Genomic DNA, 24,449 nt, shown 5'->3' with positions numbered 1-24,449 from the left:
CCGGAAGTTACTGAAGAAAACAGAGTGACAGAAACATCAGTTCTTTTGTAAGTTTGTTGAGCTGCAGTTGTCTAAAATGATGCAAGATTTTCCTGAAGACTATCACCTAATACAAGTTTACCCTCTCTACGTTGATTGTCTGATCTGGGATATGAGACCTTCAAGTGCAAAAGGGCTTTCATCTCTTTGTGGCTGTGGAGTACACGGAAGGCAGGCTGTCTGATCTGAAATACAGGACAGACCCAGAAGGAGATTTTCATGTGAGGTTTAATACACAAACCATCTCATAACAACTCTATTTCTAAACTCTGTCCTGTGAGTAAGCTGCTGGAGAAATGCATGCAAAAGAAGGAATACTTACAGGCTAAGGAAAGTCTTTCAAAAAGCAACTCATTTTGGAGGAACAAATATAGTTTCTTCACTGGGGGGATGTCTCACACACTATTCCCATAATCAGCGCTGGATTATGGGTCATTTGCACCCCTCAAACCAGTGTCTGGCACCAGTACATTCACCCGGAGTTATGGGCTCTGCCAAAACCAAAGATGCTCTGTCCTCTGCTTTCTGGAGGGAGTTACAAACCTCCTGGCTCCACAGAGCTGGACAAGTTTTGCTGCTACAGCACCTGTTCACATCAAAGGCAAGAGGCTCTCTCCTGCCAGATAGAAGGCAGTGCCTTTCAGTGCCTGTTTCTGTTTAGGAAATGCATGTAGCTCTCCCCAGGCTCTGAAGAAAAGCGACCGTACCCAGCAAATGCAGCAGTGGGGCCGGCCCCAAGGACAGCTCCATGTTAGCAAGTCAGAATAATCACATTCCCTGCCAAACCCTTCCACAGGTGTACACAGGACAGGGTGGCTCAGTCACAGGCACCTTCAGCCTCTCTGAAGATCCATGGCCAAGGCAATCCAGCTTCCCAGGGTCCAAACCTGGGACATATCCCAGGCTGCAGCAAGGGAGAGGCAGGCAAAGCTGTTGCTCTTCCAGCTACTCCGGCTCTCAAGATCCTGGCTCTGCTCCCCAGCATAATTTCCATTACCTTGAAGAATGATCCAAACAACTCCAGTAGCATGATCAAAAGCGTATGAAGAGGATCCAGAGGTGATTCAGTATGTTGGTGCCACAGAGACATAACGTGCTGATGTATCACAGTCCGCCCCATTCCCCCTGCCTCCCACACAACCAGCGGTGGCACAGGAGAAGCCCTAAGCACCAGCTCCCCTTGAAAAAGCAGAAAGCACAACTCTCCTTAACATCTTTTCTACAGTTATTACATCTGACCACTAACTGCCCCCTTTGCAGAGAGAAAACCCAAAAGTGTATTAGAAAAAACATAGAAAAATTATAAAAATAGAAAAATTCCAGTGTGTTAGAAAAAACATCCTCTGGAAACGCAGGAGTTAATTTCCTGCACCCAAGTTTTGTATGCTTCTGCTCTGTAGAAACTTTCAGCTGTGGAGTGTTAGATAAAGCCATAGAAAGATCCATGTTATTGTTTCCTTTTTTTTGTTTGTTTGTTTGTTTGATGATTCTTCTGCTTTGCTGCTGATGGCACTTCAAACTGATCAGAATAATGACTGTATTTATTGGTTACTTGAACTGTTCAGCATATTGAGTTTCATTACAAATATCTGGAAAACATTTCTGTTCAGATGAACCTTCATGGCCCTAATGTTCAAGGATCGATTTGTCTCACAAGATGAAAGAGAGGTCAGAAATTCAATGCAATCTGATGGCATTCTGTCATTCCACTTACTATTATGGCAACATGCACTGGTACCACAAGTGTTAAGGCTTGCATAAACATTCCCATTTTAAATCTTATTTTTAGAGATTGTAGCTCAGTCAGAGAAATTTGCTGTAGGCAGAACTTGTCATACAAATATTCAGCCTAGAACTAATTTTCTCTAACATGTTTTAACACCTTCCAAAACAAACAAAGACTTCAGCACTTTTAAAAACACAGTTCTCTATATCTTGATCTAAACACAGGGCTTGATTTACAATGAGCAGCTCTAGTTTGAGGCTAATGTGAAGTATAATAACATTAATTGAATTGCGTTACTCCAGAAGTAAACTAGAATAATGTAGTGGTAGATGAGACTCAAAGACGCTTTGTTTATTAAAAACTCTATGTGCCTCTACTTGATTCTACTTTAACACCAGCTTGAAGCCGGCTGACCTCTGCTCCTCATAACAACCTGTCCAAAAAGGAGAGAAATCCTGGTTATTAAAGCCTGTTTCCAGACGATCGTATGTCATTTACTGAGGCATCCAACAACGCTTCAAACTCGTCTCAGCCAAGGTAAGTTTGGTGAGTGCATCTCACACCTCCTGTTCTCATTTATTCAAAATGAAAACTCCCCTTTGAGGGATCCTGCCTTGCTCAGAACACAAAGCACCACCGACTTCAAACAACCTGAGCACCGATCCTGCTTGCTCGCTACAGCAGGTGAGAGTGTTTCTCATTTTGTTCAAGATGTTCATAAACATTCTTTTAAACATTAAAGGAAACAAAAGAAAGGAACAGCTGAAAGCACGCAAAAACAGACCACACTGCAGAAGCACACCTGAGCTCCAGTGCTGCCTTCGGGTTGAACACCGAGAGAGGGCTCATCCACGGGTGGCTCAGTCCAGGGGAGCTCCACGATATCCTTCAGGTGAACTACTCTGCAAGCCCTTGCTGTTCTTCTCCAACTATAAAGGGAATGTACTTGGTTAGTTCAGGTGGGGGGAGGCTCCACTGGATGGATCTTCCTTGAGACTGTAGCGGGAAGACAATGGAGAGGACTGCTGCCTGGCTCCCCACTCTTGGATTGGCAGCAACGAGCAACAGCGTGTTGGAAAACTGTGTTAAGCTAAAGAGAAGGTTACTGTCCTTTCACTATCAACACTCCTCTGGGGATTTTCAGCTTACGTGGGTCTCACAGAAGGTGCACGTATGTGTTTTTTACTTCATTTTCTGTCCAATACCAACACTTCCATGTCCGTCATAAGCACGCGTGTATCTGTGCACGTCTTAATCCTCGTCACCACCTCCGCTCATGACATAAACAGCGAAGCATTTTCTGTCCTTAAACTGTAGCCAGATGTAAAAAAAAAAAAAAGAAAAATTACTGCATCTCCAAAGAGAGTTTGGGTTGTTGGGACAAGGAGGCAAACGACACTTACCCTGCATGCCCCTGGATATATGGGATAATTCCAGTAAGGCTTCACCTGGAGTACTGTGTTTGGTTTTGAAATCCCAGTACAAGCTGGATGGTAATAAACTGGGGAGAGAGCAGCCCAGCACTGCTGAGACCATCAGGGGCCATATGGCCAAAGAGGGGCAGCTGAGAGAACCGGGCTTGTTTAATCTGATAAAGAGGAGGCTAAGGGATGATTAATAGTAGTCTAGAACTCCTTATAGGGTATTTGCACATATGAAACAAACCAAGTCATGGCAGTGCCAGATGAGGTAATGAGGGACGAGGACCAAAGATTGTGGCTCAGGTCAGACATTGGGAGACAAAACAAAACACATTTCACTGTGGGATAAGGCAGGCTACCCATGGAGGCTGTGCAATCTCCATCCTTGGAGATCTGTAAGACTTGGCTAGACAAAGCCATAGCTAACCTGGTATAGTGGTGGAGGTAGTGCAGGAGGCTGGACAGGATGACCTCCAGACATTCCTTCCAGCCAACATTTCTGTGACAAATCATAAGTCCTGTTAATTCATAGTAACTCAGTCACTGAAACAGCTTCAAAAGGAAACGTGGTTGCTCACAGAGAAACAAAGAAGTATATGCATGTATGAAAAACGGACTCTGGGCCTTGCAAATCCAAGCAGGCCAAATGAGGAACATTCACATAGAGATGAAGGAGAGCGTTTACTTTTCTGGCAATGTTGCCTTAGCAAGTTTAAAGTCATCAGATAACATAAAGTGAACAAAACCCAGCCTCGCTGAAAACTGTGAGTTGTCCATATTTCCGGCTCAGAGCTAGAATATAAAGCCCTAGCAACACAAGGCTCATAGAGGAGGGCTTTTTTAGACATTACAATACCTTATAGAACATACTGGGGGTTAAAGATACTTTTAAAGGGCTGGATCTTTAGCTGCACAGTTGACTGCTTTTGAATGCCAGAAAAGCAACTTTGTGCACATTGAATAAAACTCTTACAGCTCCTTCCAAAATAACCTAGGAATCCTGAACCTATTTGTTTGCCACTGGAAAAAAAAATCTACAGTCAAGTTTCAGACTGTGTCAGGGCTTTCAAACTACCCAGAGTTTCTTGTGCTGCTTCTCCCTGTAGGAGACTTTAATGAGACAAAGCTGTTTACATTTTTTCAAACCCACTTTACTTCCTGCATTTCCAGCTGCAGCCCACAGCTTGCACTTAAGTACTGGCAACACCAGATTTTCCAGAGTTAACATTATATGACCACAAGCAAATCTTTCAGAATATTTGTAGATAATTGGAAAGGATGCTATCAGTTTTATTTGTTTGCTCGCTGCTTACTGTACGTGCATTATGTGTTAGGTACAGTTTAAAAGGCTACAGCTGGACAGCAGAACGGAAGGCGGCTTTACTCTGGCATGCAAGCAAGCAGCTTTGGTGCAGCACTTGGGGCAGGTGAAAACCGTGAAGTGGAGGAATAGAGAGCAGAGAGCCTGCAGGCTGGCTGGGGGCTCCCAAAAGGAGCGGGAAACTTGCCTGTAACAAAGACTCACAAATAACCCATAGGGTGCCAGGGAAAATCACGGTTTCCTCAGGTGTCAGAAAGGACCATACAGTCCAGGAAGCTGCTCAAAGCTCCACAGGTCAAGCAAGAGGAAAAAACAAGCCTTTGCGGACAGAGAGTAAAGATTTATTTCTGAACACCAGAAAATTAAAAAGAAAAATTAAAAATCTGTCTCCTTCAGAAGATCAGAGTAGCTCTGTCAGCAATTACCTTGCTCTCATCTTTATTCTAATCAAATCAAGCATTTGACTGGAAGCCCTTTTGATATTTCAGGCATATTCCCTTCAAGGAAAAGGTGCAGGTATATCTGCCTCTACACTCAGTTTTCAGCATCTCAGTTTTCTGTCAGCACATATCAGCAATCTCAGTCTCATTCTAACACTGACTAAGGGCTTCATACCATTAACAGTAAGTGAGCATTTCCACATCATTTAAATAAAAATGCAGTTTGGGTATTTCTGAGAATTTTCCTTGAGGTGAAAAATAGTGATTTTTATGGAGGAAATTCATAATATTTCTTTTGAAATGTGGACAAGTCATTATCACCATATTGTTAGCCATTCACTGTAATGTGGTTAGCTGTCTGCATGGCTTGACAGAGAACACGTGGTACATTCAGGAATTATACACTGGCCTGTTAAATATGCAAGTCTAATCATTTTCCTATTTTTCTCTCCGTGAAGATTATTAAAGCATCTCTATGCTGTTATAAAAATGTGTAAAAAGAATGCTCATCTGTGCTAGTCTGAAGATTCATTTCATTTTATTGTGGATTTCTTCTATTTCATGCTTGTTTTATAACAAAAAAATCAGCAGCCGAACTCCAGGTTGCTCTGCAATAACAAACTGGGACAGAACAGGAAGGTACCTATACACAGTCTTAGCAAAAATCCACTCTTGAAGTATCCAAGAGGATTTTACGCATGAAACTTAATAAGGCTATTTATAGATGATGAAATTCTCCTGTCAGCATCCCTTTAAAGTTTCTCAGCATAAATATCAACAGTCTTGCTGGACAATTGGCGAGACGTTAGGGGGCTTACTGCATGCTGTGCTCTGAAGCTATCTAGTTTTAAAGAGCAAATGACTCATTTAATAGATATGGTTCTGTTGAAAGAACATTCTCCAGAGCTTAGTAAGATGTTTAAACCACATTAACATTAGAAATCAATGAGCCAAAAAACCGGACAACTGAGGTCATGGTTAATAAAGACAGGCTTCAATTTTATTTTCAGATCCTGTTTTGGTCTAACCACTTGACCTCATTTTTAAACATGGTCTGGATGTAATTCACCATTTCAGACAGAGACTGATTGTTTTTCCCACTTTTACTTTCTTCAGCAATTTTAATAATATTAAACCTGATTTACACCAGAGGAATTGAATCATATTTGCTGATATTTTCAAAGAAATCTGCCACCCAATACGCACACGCCCACAAAACACAATCCAATTTAATGCTGCCATTTAGAATATTTCTGGCTAAATGATATGTGTCTGCTGGTGGCTATGTGACATTAAAATACATAGGAATGAGCCCATTGTTTGCGTTCTCTTTTGAGTGGTAGATGACTCACTCCTTATTGTCCAAGCCAATGTGGACTGAAATTGATGAAATGACATCTCCCCCACTGGAAACAGGGTTGCTTCTGGTCTCTATGCTGACTGAAAGCACATTGAACGGTTTTTATATTAATTAGCAATTATAGTTATGGTTCCATACTCATAAACAAACATTTCAGTAAATAGGCTATGAATTGTTTAGGTGACAAGCCACCCTGAGCCATCCCTAAGTTCCTTTTTGAGCTTTATGACAGGAAAAGGCACAGAGGGGAAAAAGAAAAAAAGATATTTGTACCTTTAAAAGCTGTATTTCCTACAAAATGAAGATAGTGCAAGTCTGAAGTAGCTTTTTGTTGTGTGCGTATTTACGCTGAAGCCCCTAGTGAGAAACTCATAGCTCTTGGCAGAGAAAAGGATGACCAAAAATCTGGGAACTATGTGACAAAAGATAGTCACCAGTCATAAATTTCAAATACTGATTTGTTTTGAAAACTATTAGGGAACAAACTTGAGCCCAGCAGCTTAAAGTTGCATGCTTTTAGCACTATTGCAAAAATATACTTCCCGGAGCACTGTTCTCACACACAAAAGAAACATTTATTGTTTAAAAGAAACACCGCATCTTGGGTTTGTGAAAGGAACATCCATCATCTTGAAAGAATGTCTTTAGAGAGAGAAACATAGCCTTGATGAGGACAATGCAGATCTCTCGGCTTTCCACAACAAAAAATCTTAAAAATACACTACCTACCAAAGCTATGCCTGAGTTGAAATAGCATTAGCAGTAATGAAAACCTCAGATGCGTAGACTAGTATTTATTTCTGGACAAGCCTAGTGTCACATATTTATCTTATTAGCAATAGCTTTGGTCACTCTAAATAGTCACAGATTTTCACCAGTTTCAAACAGAAACAAATACGAAAAGGACTGAGCTCCTAACCCTTTAAATTTCAGATTAACCAGATACCTCATGTTAGATATTAAGTCTGAATACTACAGGCCTTCTCCCACATTTCTGGTCAGGGCTAACTCTTTCTTGAGGTAGTCTGACAATTGTTTTCTGTGCTCCAAACTGTGGCTTTATAAAAAACAAGCAAGATACGTGAATATTTACAGTTTTATTAAAATTCTAGTCTTTTGACATAAATTCATCTGTCATCAATAACAGCACAACTCAAATACTGCCCAGGATTACTATTAGCGTATTTTGCATGTCCCACTTTCTGGCATGGTATGTTTCTGTCTCCTTACTCTCTATCATTTCTCCTCAGATTTATTGCAAATGCTTCCAGCTGCTCTGCAGACACAAGGACACACGAACTGATATAACAGAATATGCAATAATCTTTTGGGCTTTATGACATTGGTCAGAAAATACCCATCTGCTGGCTTTCAGCCTTTGAGATTTAATGATTTGCTATTTTATAATGGGAATATAGAAAAAAAAATGAAACATTTATAACCTTTCTGCAAAACTAACACATTCGTATTACTCACCTATCAGCCTCAGTTTGTTGCAATTAGGACAAGGTCGATGTGACTTTTACTAGATTAATTCTATGATACTATATAGCAAAGAAGCCTTTCAATATCAATGCTTACTGGATGAAAAAGGCTCACATGCCTGAAAAATGGAACAAAGGCCATAAAATTACTTCTCTAGAGAAGTCAATGAGATAAATAAGATTCCAACACTGAAATGTTTCATACCTTCAACTGATTTCTAAAGTGAAAGAGTATGAGCAATAAATCATTCCACTCTCTGGTCCTGCTAATTCCCCATAATTTGGTGGAACAGCGAGCAATGTTCTCTGCCTATCTGAAAGGAAAACCAAAAGAAAACCTAAGCAAATGTGTCTGTTCCCCCCCCCCCCTATTTTTTTAATTGATTCCCTGGTGAAGATATTAGAAAATTGCTAGATACAGTTATTTTCGAAACATACATTTTTGACTGGTGGCTTAACTCATGACTTGAAAATTATTCGTAAAGCTAGCAATGTGGTAAGACACCGAGTGTCTAAAGAGACTGCAAGAGAGCAAAGATTTACATTTTGCAAGGCTGGATTGTACCTCTACCACTTTCCTTTTCTACAGCCACTGTTACAAATTTCATAGGAGCAAAGACTGAAAAATGTTTAGGCCTTCCTTCTCTATGGCTTTGTCTAAACCCACACAAACCTGTCTCCACTGTCCAGACCAGAGGTCTATTGCAGCTCACTTGTGTGCACCTTCTGGCTCATGTGCCATTGGTTCTGCTTGAGAGAAAAGCAAGTGAATGTGCTAGGAGAGAGAAAAATAAAGGCCTTGTAAGGGAATCAAATGAAAAACACAACCTGTCTGTATAGAGAAAAGAGTTGAGATTAAGATTTATTTTTCCTGGCAAATTCATTTCTTGGATTCCTAAAGTACACATTTCCCTCTCAGTTTGCATAATCTCCTCCCAAATACACAGAAGCAAGCTTTTGTCTGAAAAAAAATTGCTTTTGAGTTGAAAAGACATCATTTTACTTCTAGTCTTTGCTGTGGAAGAGAGAAGTTAGGGTAACAAATAACTTATTTGGCAATAATTAAAGATTTGGAAGTTTTCAAATCACACAACAATTCCAGGGTTCCACTGAATTTCTTAGATAAGTCTAATTAGAGTCTAATTTCAGAGTATTTGAGAGAGCTGCTGCAACAACATCATAATGCATATAGCAACATTTTTACAGACGGACAATTGTTATTCTAAGAAATTGCCCTACAATGCACTAGCATGTTTATGTTACAAGTAATTTAAACATTTCTTTCCAAAACAACTGGATTTGGGGCACAAAAAAAAAAGATGACCTAAGTTCAGAATTTATATGAAATAATGCAGAAGATGTATAAAGATTCTGTATAAAGCTATCACATGCCTACTAACAGTAAGCACAGAATAACTAAGCTCTCAGGGACAGAAAAAATACTAGAAATTACTGCTGATTTTTGTAATAGTGGTCTCAGAAAAAAACACATACATAATAAAATGCAGTCCACAGCATGAGAAATGTCTCAATAAGGATCCTTTCAATAATGATCTACATACAAATTAGGGTGCCACTTTTAAGGCAGAAGTAAGACCTTTGGTAATCTTGCCACGGTTTGTGTTTGGCACTTTCACAGAAGGAAATACCTGAGCTGGTTGGTTTGGTTTCTGCTTCTTGGTATTTCACAGCACTGCCTGCTGTGCTGGTAAGACTTTGTTGACATCTGAAACACTTCCATATTACTGTTTTAAGTTCAGATCACAAAAGCGTCTTTGAAGTAAATTTCCAAATCCTCCCCACTTACTGTGCTTTGGTTCATATGGACTGGATTTATTGCACAGAGCCTGGCATCCTTCCAGATAAAACTAAACCAGAGCCCACCTACTGTATGACTGCAGCCACCAAAGGCTGTCCAGTCATGGGACTGCACAAGAAATGCCTGGCAGATCTCCCATCCCCCAAAGCCTGGCTCATCGACACTAAATTTTTCTAGTGCTCTACACTAGTTGCTAACATTGACTTAAGCTTTTGCCTCCGAATGTCTAAAACAGGTGTTTTTATTAGTATCTCCAAGTATTATTCTTAAAACATCAGATAACTGAAATGTCCAGTTAAATGCACTTTACTTATGCCAAACCTGAACCTGTATTATGGTATCTAATGCATATTGCATCCAAACGTCATTAAAACAGTAACAGCCAGACAAAAAACCTTGTTCCACAGTGATAGCCACTTGAGGAAGAATCATGTGCCCCTGATGAATCTACTCCTGTGAGGCAGTGGTCAGCAAAGGCATTAAAAGATTTGTAGACAGTTTTTGCTTTTGGAAACAAGATGCTCTCAACTAGTGGGAAAAGAAGAAAAAGAATTACTGACAAACCTTTCTGCACAGGTAATTATAATAATGCTTATTTTCAATAACTGATAGAGACAAATGCTGAAATGAATATTGGACTACAAACTCTTACACAAACCTAATAGCATTCCTTCAGAAAAAAAGCTTATTCTGAAGGTCATTTCAGTTAGCACAGCTGTTCAAAGAGGCTAGTCCTCACAGAAACGTGTTCACAAATGGTGAAAGTTGTTCAGCACTGCTGTTTTGGCAAGGTGTCCAGCCAGATGGATTTGCTAATGACTCTTGTAAAGTGTTTAAATCAGAATCTAGCGTAACACATGACTGTCATGTTTAATTATTCTAAATTAATATAGCTTAATGGATATAGTTGGGTAGATAAGAGTCAGGTTTTGATGAAAATACAAAGGCTTTTTCATTCAAATATAACAATACCAAAGCCTTGATTTGCTGCCCATGTAACCTTTCCTAAGAGCAGTTATTCGGAACAATCATTATAGCAGGAATAGACATTTGTTCAACTTATGAACCATTTCTTAGCCAATATATGCAAACAATGGATACAGAATTTTATTTGCATCAGTTGCATATATACTGTAACAATTCTACAATTTTCTGTAGCCTTCCTTGAATTCATTTAGCTGTTGAAAGGAAACTGGAATACAACCATGATTTGGAAACATTTTCTTTTTTTCCCTTATTGAAGGATAACTTCAAAGGTTCTTGTTAGCTTCATTTCATTTTGTAAATTTGTATTTCTTTTTTGGAGTAGATTTAGTACATATAGCTCAGTACTACACACAAAACTGTAGCTAAAGAGGAATAAGCAGTGCAAGCTATCAACAGCCTGCTTTCACTTCTCACATATGCTAACACTGCAATCAAATCTTCAATTGCAGACAGAAGAGGATGGCAACCTATCTTCTGTTGTGATTAATGCAAAATAATACATGAAAACTAGATACCTTTTGAAAAATATTTTTTTAGAACATATTTTGCAGTAAAGCAGTTTTTGTCATAGGTCACTAAATCAATGCCTGTGAACAGTCAAAATAGCTTTTTGATCCTTGACCTGTGAAGCTACCTCCTCAGTTATAGCATAGGCCACATCAAAGAAATCCACTTTGATAATGGTGACAATTCCTCATTGGTAACGACGGACTGATTGCTCGAGGGGTTTGGATCATCTCCGGATTGAGAACCTAGACGGTGAGCTGAATTGAAACCTGAGCTAGTGACAAGGGTTGTAGATGATACAAGATAAAATAATTTTTCAGGTTTAGATTTTTAACATTTATTAAAAAAGCAGGATGTATGTTCATTTCAAATTAAACAGTTAAAAATGTTAAAGCATACAAACAAATCAATTGTGTACTAGCAGCATCCAATTGTTAGAATTTTCTAGAACTCCTCAGTACAGTCTTGGCAAGCTAAAAATATTACAGCTTGCAACCAACTGACCTCACCATAGTGCAGATAAAACAAACTTTATAAAATCAACAATTTAAGGTTAAATAAGCTTAAATAAAGGTGTTAAATACAAGACACTTGATCAAAGCTTCTGTACAAAGATAAACAAATTTGGCATTGTACAATTGATTGGCTGGCTCACACCATACATGATTCCAATAGTTAAGCAATATAATGTTTAGCTGAACATCAACTATACAAAAGTAACTGAAGTTGGGAGTGGGCTAACCCCAGTGAGCCATTTACAAGGCATGTGAATCTTTAGAAAATCAGAACACTGTTTATATTCAGGCACCATTTGTTCCTGCAAATAAATAATCTCTAATGTATCTGCATCCAAACTAGTGTTAAACACATCAGTGCTAACATTTTATAAACACAGCTTTTTGACTATTCACTATACCTCCATTCTTATTGCTATGACAATGTGGACCGTGGAAATAAAACTACTGTACATACAAAAAAATAGAGCACCTTTTAAACATTAAAGTATATGTCTGGTTATTCTTTTTATCTTACAATACTGAAGCCCAAGCTAATGTAAATTGCTTTAACATCTTCACCAGCGCACCTGAAATGAAGGAACTAAAACCCCAAATATTCCTCTTCAGGCAAGCCCTAGCCAGCGCATCTTCTAAAAATGTCTAAAATGACACTAAGATTTTTTTTTTTTTACATTCATCTTCACACAAACAAATATCTGCTATTCTCTGCTTTCTTCATATGAATTTAAAGACAGATTACCAAAGTTCTCCCTTTTTCAAATGAATAAAGCTGGATAGAGAATGTAGCAGAAACACCTAAAATGGATTGTGAACACAGTGAAATTATTATCCCGCTAATCAAAAAAATACAGCTGTTACATTACAGCTGCTACAAGTAAGTATTTTTGAAGGGGGGTCCAGCCACTAGGATTTTTTGTCTATCGTATTGAAAAACCATTCTGTAAATTTCCTCAGTTGAGCAGCTGCTGTTTGAGACTCCTCTTGAAGTCTCATGTTATCTTGTCTCAGATGCTGTACCTCTGCTTGGAGAACTGCTTTGTCCTGTTTTTCCTGGTTAATAAAGATACAAATTGAAAAAAAGTGAGTAGTCATGATTAGAGCAATTATTTTTGTTGCTATTATTTCTCTGCAAGTCATACAAGTTATATTTTGTTGAGCTCCCTAATCCATTCTGATGACTAACTCTAAGCTGATTCCCAAAATATGCTCCAAGTACCTTATTCATTCTGGGTTATGTTGTTTTGAAGCTAATGCAATCTAAAACGAAAATTAGATGCTACTTCAGTACAAAAATTCTAGGAAATCATTAAATTTAACAAAAAGTTCAAGGGAAGAACTATATGAGAAGACTTTGAGTATTACAGATAATGTGAGAGCCCAGGAAGAAATAAAATTATCTACTTTCAAAATCTTCCCTATAATGATTATTTTCTGAATAAAAGCAAGTCTCATTTCTACCAGTCCTGGTAATGATTCCAGCTCAGGAATTAGACAGCAAATGAGCAACTCACTGTTACATGATCAAGACACCACAAGGCAACAAGGATGACAAATCTAGAGCGTTAACTGCTTAGAAATAGAACCTGCATGCATATCCCTATTCTTTGTCAAATCCAAGGTACCGTAAAACAGAGATAAAGTACCTTATTTATTCTGGGATATGACTACAGGTAGGACAATTTCATTTGGAGTAGTCAATGACCTGTAAACAAGTCAGCTTTATAGCAACTTGGTTGTGTAACCATTCCCACAGGACTTTCTGCACTTCAGTGTTCTGACCAACCACGAGGAACTACCATTCATTAATCATCATTATGCTACCTATTTTAACTGTTGTACTTTTTCCAAACATTTAATGAACTCTGCATAAAAATCTAGCTATTAAAACTACAAAGTAATAATACCATTAATGATCTCTTACCTTCCTCAGGTCGGTTTGTAGTTGCCGGAGGATCACTTCCAGCTGGTTAACTTTTCCAGTCAGAGTAGTCGGAGCATGCTCCCTATAAAGTAAACCGTTACCTTCACTCCAGGTTACTTAAAAACAATTTTCTCCCCCATTTTCTCCCCCAGCTTCTGCAGAATAAGACTTTTAGGGATAACAGAGAAAACAAATCAGTTTAGGAATAGTTTGGGAATTAAAAACAGCAACAGTGGAAAACTATTACCAGAACATAAACCTATTGCTGTAATATCTGAAATATGACACAACCTCACATGCAAACCTAGAAGAAATTAAAATAATTTTAAGAAGGAATGTTTTAGGTATTATTTGCACATACCTTCACAGTGCAAGTAAAACTTGCTGCTAAATGGTGTGCTGAGCACATTTGTTAACAAGCTGCTTTCAGATAAGGACTGTACTAATCTGAAGCAAGCTGCAGCAGCAATTATTGTAAACCAAAAGAGCTGTTAGAATTCTTTTGTCTGGTCTGCAGTTGTGTCATTTCCAGTAAAAGATAAACCTACAGCTTTACAGAGACAAATATTTTGCTTAAAGGTCAAAACATATGAAATATTGCCACACGTTAATCAAATGCATGAGTGAAGGAAAATATTGAGAATAGCTTCTGTTTCCTGTATGACAACAAGCACTGTGGGAGACAGTTTCACATACGTTATAGATGAAATTAGCCATAACGTGAATTAGTTTGTCTAAAAGAGAGAAGCTGAAGAGAGAGTAGTTTTATATACAGAGCTGAATCAGCTGTTTCATGCAAGTGCAAAAATCAGACAGATTTGCCCATGCTTGAAGTGGAACATCTTTTTAAAAAGTTTTTTAAACCCTATTGATCACTTGGCTGGTGAAAAATGTGGACTTAGAAGTCGTTGAAATAAATGCATTTAACCATGTAAGTTAATTTGTGTAAAATTGCTTCAAATTATAATGTGATAGCCTAACAAGCAAGAAGACTAAAAGCTTTCTTTTCCCTCCATTTCCTATTCTTCCACTCCTGCAGCTGAAGAGCAAAACTAATCAAAGATGTTTTTCTTTTAAGGTGTGCTAATTGACAGACTCTGCACTCTGCTTCTCAATCCCTCTGTTTTTAAAACAAGTATACTCCCCACAACAGAAAAGACAGGGATTAAAAAAAAAAAAAAAAAAAAGAAAGATAATCTAATACTCTCCCAGATCACTGGGTATGAAGAATTTGGGCAGTTTCCCACAGTCCTCAGTTACAGGTTCTCTTGGTTCATTTCTGTCCGTGTAGATGAAAAAATATGGATTTGCAAGTAGCATTTTTTCCCTGAACATAAACAATTGCAAAAGCTAAGTTCCAAGGTCTGAGATGTTTGCTGCAGATAAGGATGTTATATACCACAGAGCTGAGATCCTGTCAGCAGTTCTATCCAGATGAAATAAAATAAATAAACTATTATTGTATAGGAGAAATACAGTGTAAAAAATTGGCTTTCAGGTGCAATCTATCAGTGCAGGTTAATTGATTGAAACTCTGCATCAACCTGCACTTTGCACTATTCTTGTGAGAGTGCTTTATCTGGCTATACTACAAATTTCCTAGATGGAACTGGTCTGAGGTTGGTTCCAAGAAACGACACTTTTAAAAAGTAAAGTGAAAGTGTGATCAGTTTGCCCTCAAATAACAATGAAACATGCATGCAGATAATTTGACATCATGCCTTTTGAAATAAAATAGTTAGAGGCATTTACATAGTTTCTAGAGAAAGTTTCCTGTTATGGTCATATTAATAGCAAAAATACTTATAGAAAGACAAAGTTGCTGCTCACGCAAGCAAAGTAGTGTGTAACACTACCAAAGCAACAGATTGCTTTGGTAGATTGAGACTCAAAGACGAGATGGACTCTTTGTCCAGTAGCTTCATGATCTAAATTAGGACTGTAAAATTGTTAGGATTTTAGTTATTTATGGCACCTATTATGCAAGACAGTGTTACTGAGTAGATTTCTGATGTTAAAAAGCTTGTCAATTCCCTACAGGCAATATCTGTCAGCTGAATAGGAGTAAAAAAGCTTTCTTAACTTCCATAAACCAGTAGTTGGACCAAGGCAGTTCTATCCAATGTCTTATTTTCTTGCTCGGGTCTTATAAGTACAACTTGCTAATTTCTGAACAGTTTCAACCAAATTTTAAACTTCTTATAGCAAAGATCATTTGATAAACTATATCACTACATCCTAAAAAGGAAGTGTTCACCCCTAACTTATCAATATCAAATGTAACATTAGAATCATTTCAGCATTCCAGAACACTGACCTGAACAAGAATCTCTCCTACCCATTCTCCTTATACAGAGGACAGAAAAATGGGAAGTTTTTTTTTTTTTTTTTTAATGAAGTAGTACATTTAATTTTAAAACCTGTGCATTTTCAGAGCAGTGGTACTCTGCTTTCTATACTCTTCTGATTTATTTCTTTACATTAACATGTTGACTCTCTCCTCTCTTTTCTCCACTTTTTGGCTGCCCAAATTATCCATTTTGTCCAGTTTTGTCTTTCCATTTCCTTCTACATGCCCTCCCTTTGACAGCATTTAAGTTAGGGAAAAGGATATTCATTGCTTTCTTTCTATTGTTCTGGGGAGCGTGTGTTATATTCCAACAGTAATGGGAACCTCTGTCCTAAATATATTTTTCCTGTATCGCCTCTACCACAAGAAGGTAGAGGGAGAAAGAATTCTCACCACCACGTCACCTGCAACATGAGGAAAAAATATTTTTGTTTTGTTTTGTTAAGAAACATGCTTTAATTTTGACATACCCAGTAGCCTCGAGGAAATCTTTTCCATCTGTGGGACTCTCATCCAAAGGTAATTCTTGTGTTCCTTCCAAAACCTGAGCTTGCTGCATATCATCCAAGGTACAAAAAGATGCTACTCTCTGATCTGTAAAAAAATAAAAAAGTAACATAAGGATATGTTTAAAGCTAGGCATACGTATACAATAAAAGGCTGTATTACAGCCAGTATCCTCGTTCAGTTCGACAACGGGATGTAGGTTTCTACATCACAGCTTCGAAGATAATCAGCAGATGTAAAGTATATTCCAAGTAGTTGGCTTCCCCACATCTGCATCCAAAGGCAACCTCAAAGCAATTTTTTTTGTGTCTCATATTTGTTTGGACCAGTTAAGGATGATATGAAAAGTAAATTGGTCTTGATGAAATCCACAGAAAACAGCTTGAGAACTCAGGGCCACAACCAATGGCAATAATTCAATGAAAAGGTTTGCATTTTCCATGGACTTAAAGCCCTCAGATTCCTCAGAAATCTGCACTGTTCTTTTTGTACCATTTTGTACTGTTTACTATAGTCTCAAGCATTTGCAGAACCTATTGGCCATCTGCAAACTTAAAAAGCAACAAATTCATAATAGTTCTTAATCAATTGAGGTTTTTGTTATATATATTACCAAGGCACACTATTACCTACATTGGATTCCACTAGAGAGTAATCTAACAAGCATAATTACCTATGGATATACAGTGTGGTTGCCAAAATACATCAGTCACCACATAATAGAATTATGCCATGCAGATCATCATTGCACAGAATGGGAGTAAATGATGCATTCATTAGGATTTAATTTGTCTTCTATAAAATCATCCATATTCCGTGGAGATCAATTTAACTTATTTCTGTCAAACAAAATCCATGTCTGTAGGTTTGTATAAATTCAGGTGACAACATGCCTGCCTTGCCCTTCGTCCCATTGCTCTACCACCCCACAGACCCAAAGCTTGCATTGTCATGCAAACGTGCAAACATAGGAAATATTAAAGAAAGTTTACAAAAGGTAAAAGTCATCAATCCCAGATCATCACCTAGAAACGGCGTGTGATGACAGAACGGCCCAAGTTCTTCATCTGAGTCAAAACCTGGAATAAGATTTAGAATGTTCCTATAAACAAGACAGTCCATCTCCACTAAAGTAGCTGTGGCCCTTATGTAAATTTCACATGATGAATACTCCCAGGGCAACTCATGCTGGCTCTCACCACCAGCCTTGCAAAAACATTTTTACACAACACCAACATTACAATAAAGCATGAGATGGCACACCCAGTGTCTATAATAATAATAATACCCAGTATTGTGACACACAGCATGACAATTTGGCACAACACACAAAGAGACAATCCTCCAAACCCTAAGCACCTAAACAGCAAATACAGCGCAGACCATTTTAACTAGGAAGAAAAGTTTAATAGTTGTACCAAATGAAAATAGGAAGCCAGCAGAAAACTGTTCAAAGGCATTTCTAAATGAACATTTTTTAAAGGAATAGCGAAGAGTAACAGTTCATTTTATTATATAAAGAAGAAAAATTGGATGCCATCTTTTACCCAATTTTAAAGACCACAGATAATTTCCTCTGATTTTATCCTTATTTCTGACTAGGCTTTGGCAAATACAAACACAACTTTTTCATGTGTTGACAATAAAGTAAGAATACAATTTTAAACACGATCAATTTGAAACATATTAAGTGGGATAGATTTAATTAGTATAGATAAACTAGGTTCACAACTTGAACACAACATGTAGGCCAGAAAAAAGGCTTTGAAAACTATCAGCCCGACAAGGGTATGGATCATAAATTTGAAGTACATATCAAATAATCAGTTTCACTTCTATGGTATTCACATTTTCATTACCTCTTGACAGAGAAAAGAAAGTCAGCAACAAATGTTATGTTGCTATTTTTTCTATGGGCACAAATAACGTGATGTGTGACATTGCATCTCACAGGTAATTCTACTGTAACATAAAAACATGCATTTTCCTTCCACTGCGGAGTAAGCCTAATTAAAGAGAATGGCCACTTGTCTGGCGTATTTTGTCAGCTGAGAATATGTTTTGTCAGTTTATTCAGGAAAATATCTTTCTCCTGATTGATAAAAGCGGGTGTAAAAATAGATGCATGCAGCTGTTAATGAAACCACAGGAGGAAAGTTTAAAACCCATTATTTTAAAATATCTTTACGTTACTTCAATACACAACAAAAATACAAAAACATGGGTGCTTACAATGAAGCATAATGTGCAGATTGACTTTTTCTTCCTCATATATTCCATAAAGAATTTCAATTCTAGGTCATTAAAAATAGTAACCTTAGAACCTTAAAAATAGTTTCCTTAGAATAGGAAATTAATTATTAAAACTTCTCTATTTACATAATAGATTTTTCAAAAATTCTTATATTTTTAAAACTTGAAACCATATTACATTCCTCAGGTGAGGAACAAGTCAGTACGTGGCCATTAAAAAAACAGAAGTCTCCAAACATACAGCATACTATGTACATTCCTGTGTTGCTCTTCAAAGAACAGCTACTTAATTTTCAAAAGACTGGTTAGCGTCAAAATCATTCTCAGAACAAAAACTTTGTGACAAAAACCTTTTTACAAACTCGTACATCAACAAGATCCTTGAGTAGCAAAATATTTTGCCTTTGAGTACTTTTCAAGTACTTTAAAAGATTTTTTAATAACTATATCATCTCACTGATCTCCCTCCACAGAAGTATTCATGCTTAGCAATAGTTTCAGCAGTTCACTATTTAAATCAGAAATGCTTTTAAAACTGCACTGTGGTCAAAACTGAACTTGTGCTTCAAAGAGCAAAATCTTCCAACTGATTCTGTTTTCATATGTTCTTAACAGAACTGGCTTGACTCTGTTCACAAAAATGAAATCAAAGCTACCTTTTGCTGACAGTTAATTTTTTGATAGAATAATCAAGTATATTTCCGACTATGATACTGTAGATATAAGTTCTGCTTCCCCCAAATTACGAGGACACCTCCTATTCAAGTGGTACGTGCATGCTAAAATCTCAGAGCTCTAATTTTATCTGGGACATTCTCACCAAACCATACAAAGGACACATGCATAGAAAACCGTTTGAGAAAACGGTTCTCAAGTAGTCTCAAAATGAGGCTGAGAGAATTGAATCTGTTCAGCCTGGAGAAGAGAAGGCTCTGGTGGAGACCTTGTATCAGCCTTCCAGTAACTAAAGGGGATCTACAGGAAAGATGGGGAAATAATCTATCACGGAGCATAGCGATAGGACAAGGGGTAATGTCTTTAAACTAAAAGAGGGGATAGATTTGATTAGGTATTAGGAAGAAATCCTTCCCTCAGAGGGTGGTGAGGCCCTGGGGCACAGGCTGCCTGGAGAAGCTGTGGATGCCCCATCCCTGGAAGTGCTCAAGGCCAGGCTGGATGGGGCTTTGGGCAACCTGGTCTGGTGGGAGGTGTCCCTGCCCATGGCAGGGGTTTGGAACTGGGTAATCCTTAAGGTCCCTTCCAACCCAAACAATTCTGTGATTCTCTCATTCCACAAAATGTACAGGTGTTTGTACAAAAGCTTAAGCAACTGTTGATTTAGCAAGACCAAAGATGAGGCAACAGCTGTGTCTGACTTTCCGGTAATAGAATTGTACAGTTGTAGCCACTCAGAATTTCAGTCTAGATTTTCATAGTTTCAGCCCACTAACAAAGGCCAGAAAAGAACTCCAGATATTTTCATGTACTGCAAAGCACAAAAGGCTGAAATAAGTATATTGCATGAAGCATCCCTTTCACTATTAAAGCCAAGGTTACCCACATACATTGACATATGCATGGAAGCAAAACAGAGCTACACAGGCATGCATTAGAAATTACCAAACGCTAAATGAGTATTATTTATCTAACAATTTAAAATATAATTATTATTGAAATAATTCTCTCTTGTTGAATGCTTCACTTCTTTCTCGTTATATTCTGTGTAGCATTACTTGCATTAAGCTATAAAGATTTTTAAATGGAAATATTAAAATAATATTAATTATAGTAGCACAGATGTTTCTGCAAAGATAAACTGGCATTAAGAAACATTACACTCTGATTGGCATGGCTAGCAGATGCTCTAAAAAATAACCTGGAAAATAATCAGAAAGTGAAACCACCTATTTCAATGAACGAAATTAGAGATATCAGAGGGACGGACTTTCTTAAGCTGTTAATTCCCGTAATATAATTTACAAAACACTATTCTATGTAAAGCAGAATACAACCAGCTTAAAGTAACAAAAATAGTAAAAAGATCTATTCATCATAATGATTTGTATGTTTGGGTCAACCCTTTTATATAATGACAGTAACAGATGTAGACATCTAGAAAGACTTCACTTTTTGTTCCGCAAGTTCTTTAAAAGATCCAAAATTAGCCATCAGCAAACATCATTAGCTAAAATTAGCCATCAGCAACACATTGAAAACCTGTCCTTCTTTTCTAACTTGGGGATCTCCCTGAAGGGGAGAAAACAGAATTAGAAAACAAAACAAACAACATATTCTCTCATTTTTCTTTATTCTTTTCTGAGATTGTTATCCTTTTTCTTATTCATCTTTCAAATTTATTCTGTAAATACCCGTATCTTTATCTTTACTCAGTTCAGAAAGTTGCTTTATGCCTGTTTCTTTCTCCTATTCTCACTTCAATTGCCCTCCCTAAAACCCTCCTTTTTCTCTTCTGATGCACAGTCACATGAAGTTCTATTTTTTTTATGGTTTGCTTGAGGGATAGATACAAAGATATTACCACAATGAACTTCCAGTATGTCAACTGCTCCCCTGTCACTCTGCAGCTACTACCAAAATAAAATACAGGAATGGAAGTAGCCTATCCATGTATGAAAGAAATTGAAGGATACCACTTGCAACTGACTGCAGGAATTCTGAAAATTATATCTGGATAAATATCAGAATCAAATCTATGCCGTGCAATGGAAGGCAGTGCCAACACTTACAATAATGATGCACTGAACTCTAGCTTATAGATATTGACCCTCAGCAGAAACAGTTCAAGCAAAACCTCTTACAGATGCAGCTTCTGGAGCTTGGGGAGTTAACCCCTGCACAACTCTTCATTGCACTTCGGGGACCTGTCCACATAGCAGTGGATTTTCAGGAAGAGTTTGAAGTAAATATTCTGCTTCCCAAAAAAGTTCTTGCCAAGCAAAGCATTAAAAATGAAATCCTCACAAAGTAAAAAAAACATTATCATCACACTTTCAATTAAAAACAGTTATGACTGCCTCATACACTGTCCCTAAAACACTTACTACACCCTTGCAGAGCACAGTTTAGAAACTGCTGTTCTACATAAGATCAAGGTGTCAGTAGGATAAAGGTTAATATTAATTATAATATTAATTAATGAACAAACTCCTCAACTGTTTGGGTGTGTTCAGGGGAAGCTAAAATGAGAGCCCTGTTCTCATTACATCCATGAATAAATTCTGAGCACAGATGATGGTAGCAAAAATGTTGCTACTGTATTTCATTCTTCATTCAACTAACTCCAACAAACAGCTCAAAAGGCTATATATAATATTAACCAGAACACGACAGCATTTTAAAACAGACAAATGAAGGATTGCAAGACCCACGTGGATTTTGAACTGATCAAAATGTGCAAGTTATCGATATACAGTAGTGTACAGAAATCAAAGGGAAAAATCAAAGGGAAAAAACTTGGAATCAGTTTGGTAATATTAATGAAATAATATTAAGAAAAGACCTTGTACAAAGAAAAAACTAAAATGAAGTCTAGGTTCTAGAAAATAATATGACTTAAATATCAGGTTGATGAAGCCAAACTAGAGATTAGTTTTAACATTAAAAACAAATGCTACCCATTTTTGATCCTTTTCATTGTAATTTTTTGAGACTGTCCTATATAAAATGTGATCCCATTTATCAAAATAATTTTATATTAATTAGTTTATGATTTTAGAATCATCTACTCTCTATTTTTCACATTGACAGAATGCAGAACAGTAGTTCCAAGCTATTTTTAAATACTAATTTGAGGCAACTCCGCATTTATCACCATTAAAATACATAAGGAAAAAGGATCTGCCAATTCATATCCAACCCACTCCCTCCCAGTGAATTTTTTATGATATCCCTATCAGTTATTCTTTTTTAAATGACTTGCAAATTGCAAGACATCAGACAGAGAAAGTTGAGCAAGGGCTTAAAAATTCCGCTCCTAGTCAAAAAGTTTCAAGTGGCAGTACTACAAATCTAGCCAAAACATTTTACAAATCATCTAACATACATGCGGGCGTCTCTACTGCAGAGTTCTAAACAGAAAAGAATTATGTTCCTTCATACAAAACTAGTATTATTTACTGCTCAAATTCTTCTAAAAATTCAAAAGAAAAAAAAAGTTTCTATCTTGCAACTCAGACCATCATTTCTTCAGCTCTACATACATACATATATATAAAATATGGATATAAAAGAAGATGTTTGCAACTAAAACTCAGCAATATCCCCACCTCCCTATAACAGGGCACTGTGGATAGCTATGTTGTTTTACCTTTCTCTCTTAAATGAACACTCACATAACTCTTACGTAAATGACAATATTTTCATCAGAATATTAAACGGTAAAAGCAATGAAAATCTATTAAAGTTTTCAAATAAATCTAAAAATAGAGGAGCATAACTGGTGCAGAATGACCTTTTAGAGAGCTGAACTCAATTTCTGTTAGCATTTAAAAATATTCTTCATGTACAAAGTTATAAAATTTGCCATTTACTTATCCAAATCTATTTTCAGTTGTTAAGCTTTCAATAACAAGTGCCAGGATGTTTCCTGAGCAATCAAACATACAAATGCATGGCACCAGTTGTCAGACTTTCAGCCTTAAAGTACAGCTTCCTGCCAGCTACAACAGACATATGTAAGTAGTACTGAACAGTAACGAATACAGATAAAATAAATCACATTAAGAAACAATACAGTACTTTTGATTGCTAATCATCACTGTTGGTCTGTTTTTTGTTGTTTGTTTTGTTTTTAAAAAATTTAATAATGACATTTACATTAGTATAGTAAGTACTTCTCAAGAGCTTTTGATCAAATTGAAATTTAATCACTTCAGACTCAGGGAAGGAATCAGTACCAAACCATGGTTACTTTTTAGATGAAAAAACAGAACACCTCATCACTAACTTAATAACCTGTTCTCCTCATAAAGTTGTGACCTGCACCTTATATTATATGATGATTGCAGTAATTTCATCCTTATTGAGATACCTCTGATTTCTCATACACTCACTAGTGAGAGTAATAGCAGATAACAAATGCTGCAGACTTTAGGACAGACCCATGACCTAACCAAAACACTCCTCAGAAATGAAAACCACAATCACAAAACTTCATAGATAGATAGTTTCAAACAAGCGACCACTTATCTCTGTTTATGTACATGTAGGTTTAGCTGCCAGAGAGGTGAATGAGGTTTTTTCTTAGTTAAATTGGTCTTATAATTTAATTGTGCAAACCTGGTTTATATCCTGCAACTCAAATTCTGCTACTGGAAGGTACAGCATACATTTTTGCTGTTTTATAAGGGCTTATTATGAAAACTGAGAAGAACAGCAACATCATTTGGACTACACATGCAAAATTTATAGAGACAACACAATAAACCCAGAGAAGTTGTTACTCTCAGTCTCTTTATTAAAAAGTATCTAACTTATGTACTTTGAATCTCTCATTCAAAGCATCTGATTTTTTCAATTGACTACAGAGACAACTTTGGCCCCTAAGTCACTGAATTGTATCTACAATCGATACTGAGAGTATCATGAACACCTCCAAATTTTTCAGTGACAATCTACAGCACTGAGAAGTAATACATCCAAAAGAACAAAAGGGCTTCAGAGGCAAACATTGGATTTTTGTAATTCAAAACGTGGCTATACAATATGTTTTTTTTGTTTGTTTGTTTCCTTAAAAAATAATAAAAAAGAAAGTTTGCGTAGCGAACAGTGATCTTT

General features: G+C 37.1%; 1 protein-coding gene across 7 annotated transcripts in view; it reads right to left on the bottom strand.

The window, feature by feature from the left end:
* Nucleotides 1-10,686: 10,686 nt before the first annotated feature.
* SIPA1L2 (signal induced proliferation associated 1 like 2) overlaps nt 10,687-24,449 on the bottom strand; it is a 136,744-nt gene continuing 122,981 nt past the window's right edge. For 4 of the 7 annotated variants that reach the window (XM_035320032.1, XM_035320036.1, XM_035320034.1 and 1 more), the window contains exons 20-23: nt 17,426-17,479; nt 16,364-16,487; nt 13,544-13,625; nt 10,687-12,672 (exon numbers count right to left, since the gene is read on the bottom strand). In XM_035320032.1, coding sequence (XP_035175923.1) covers nt 12,526-12,672; nt 13,544-13,625; nt 16,364-16,487; nt 17,426-17,479 — 407 coding nt within the window. In that variant the 3' untranslated portion in view covers nt 10,687-12,525. The remainder of the gene's footprint in view (nt 12,673-13,543; nt 13,626-16,363; nt 16,488-17,425; nt 17,480-24,449) is intronic. The other 3 variants (XM_035320037.1, XM_035320039.1, XM_035320038.1) reach the window with 1 other exon arrangement.

This window comes from Oxyura jamaicensis, chromosome 3 (assembly GCF_011077185.1).
Source record: "Oxyura jamaicensis isolate SHBP4307 breed ruddy duck chromosome 3, BPBGC_Ojam_1.0, whole genome shotgun sequence".
NCBI lineage: Eukaryota > Metazoa > Chordata > Aves > Anseriformes > Anatidae > Oxyura > Oxyura jamaicensis.
The sequence above is the reverse complement of the archived record's forward strand: the minus strand, read 5'-3'. Positions and strand labels throughout refer to the sequence as shown.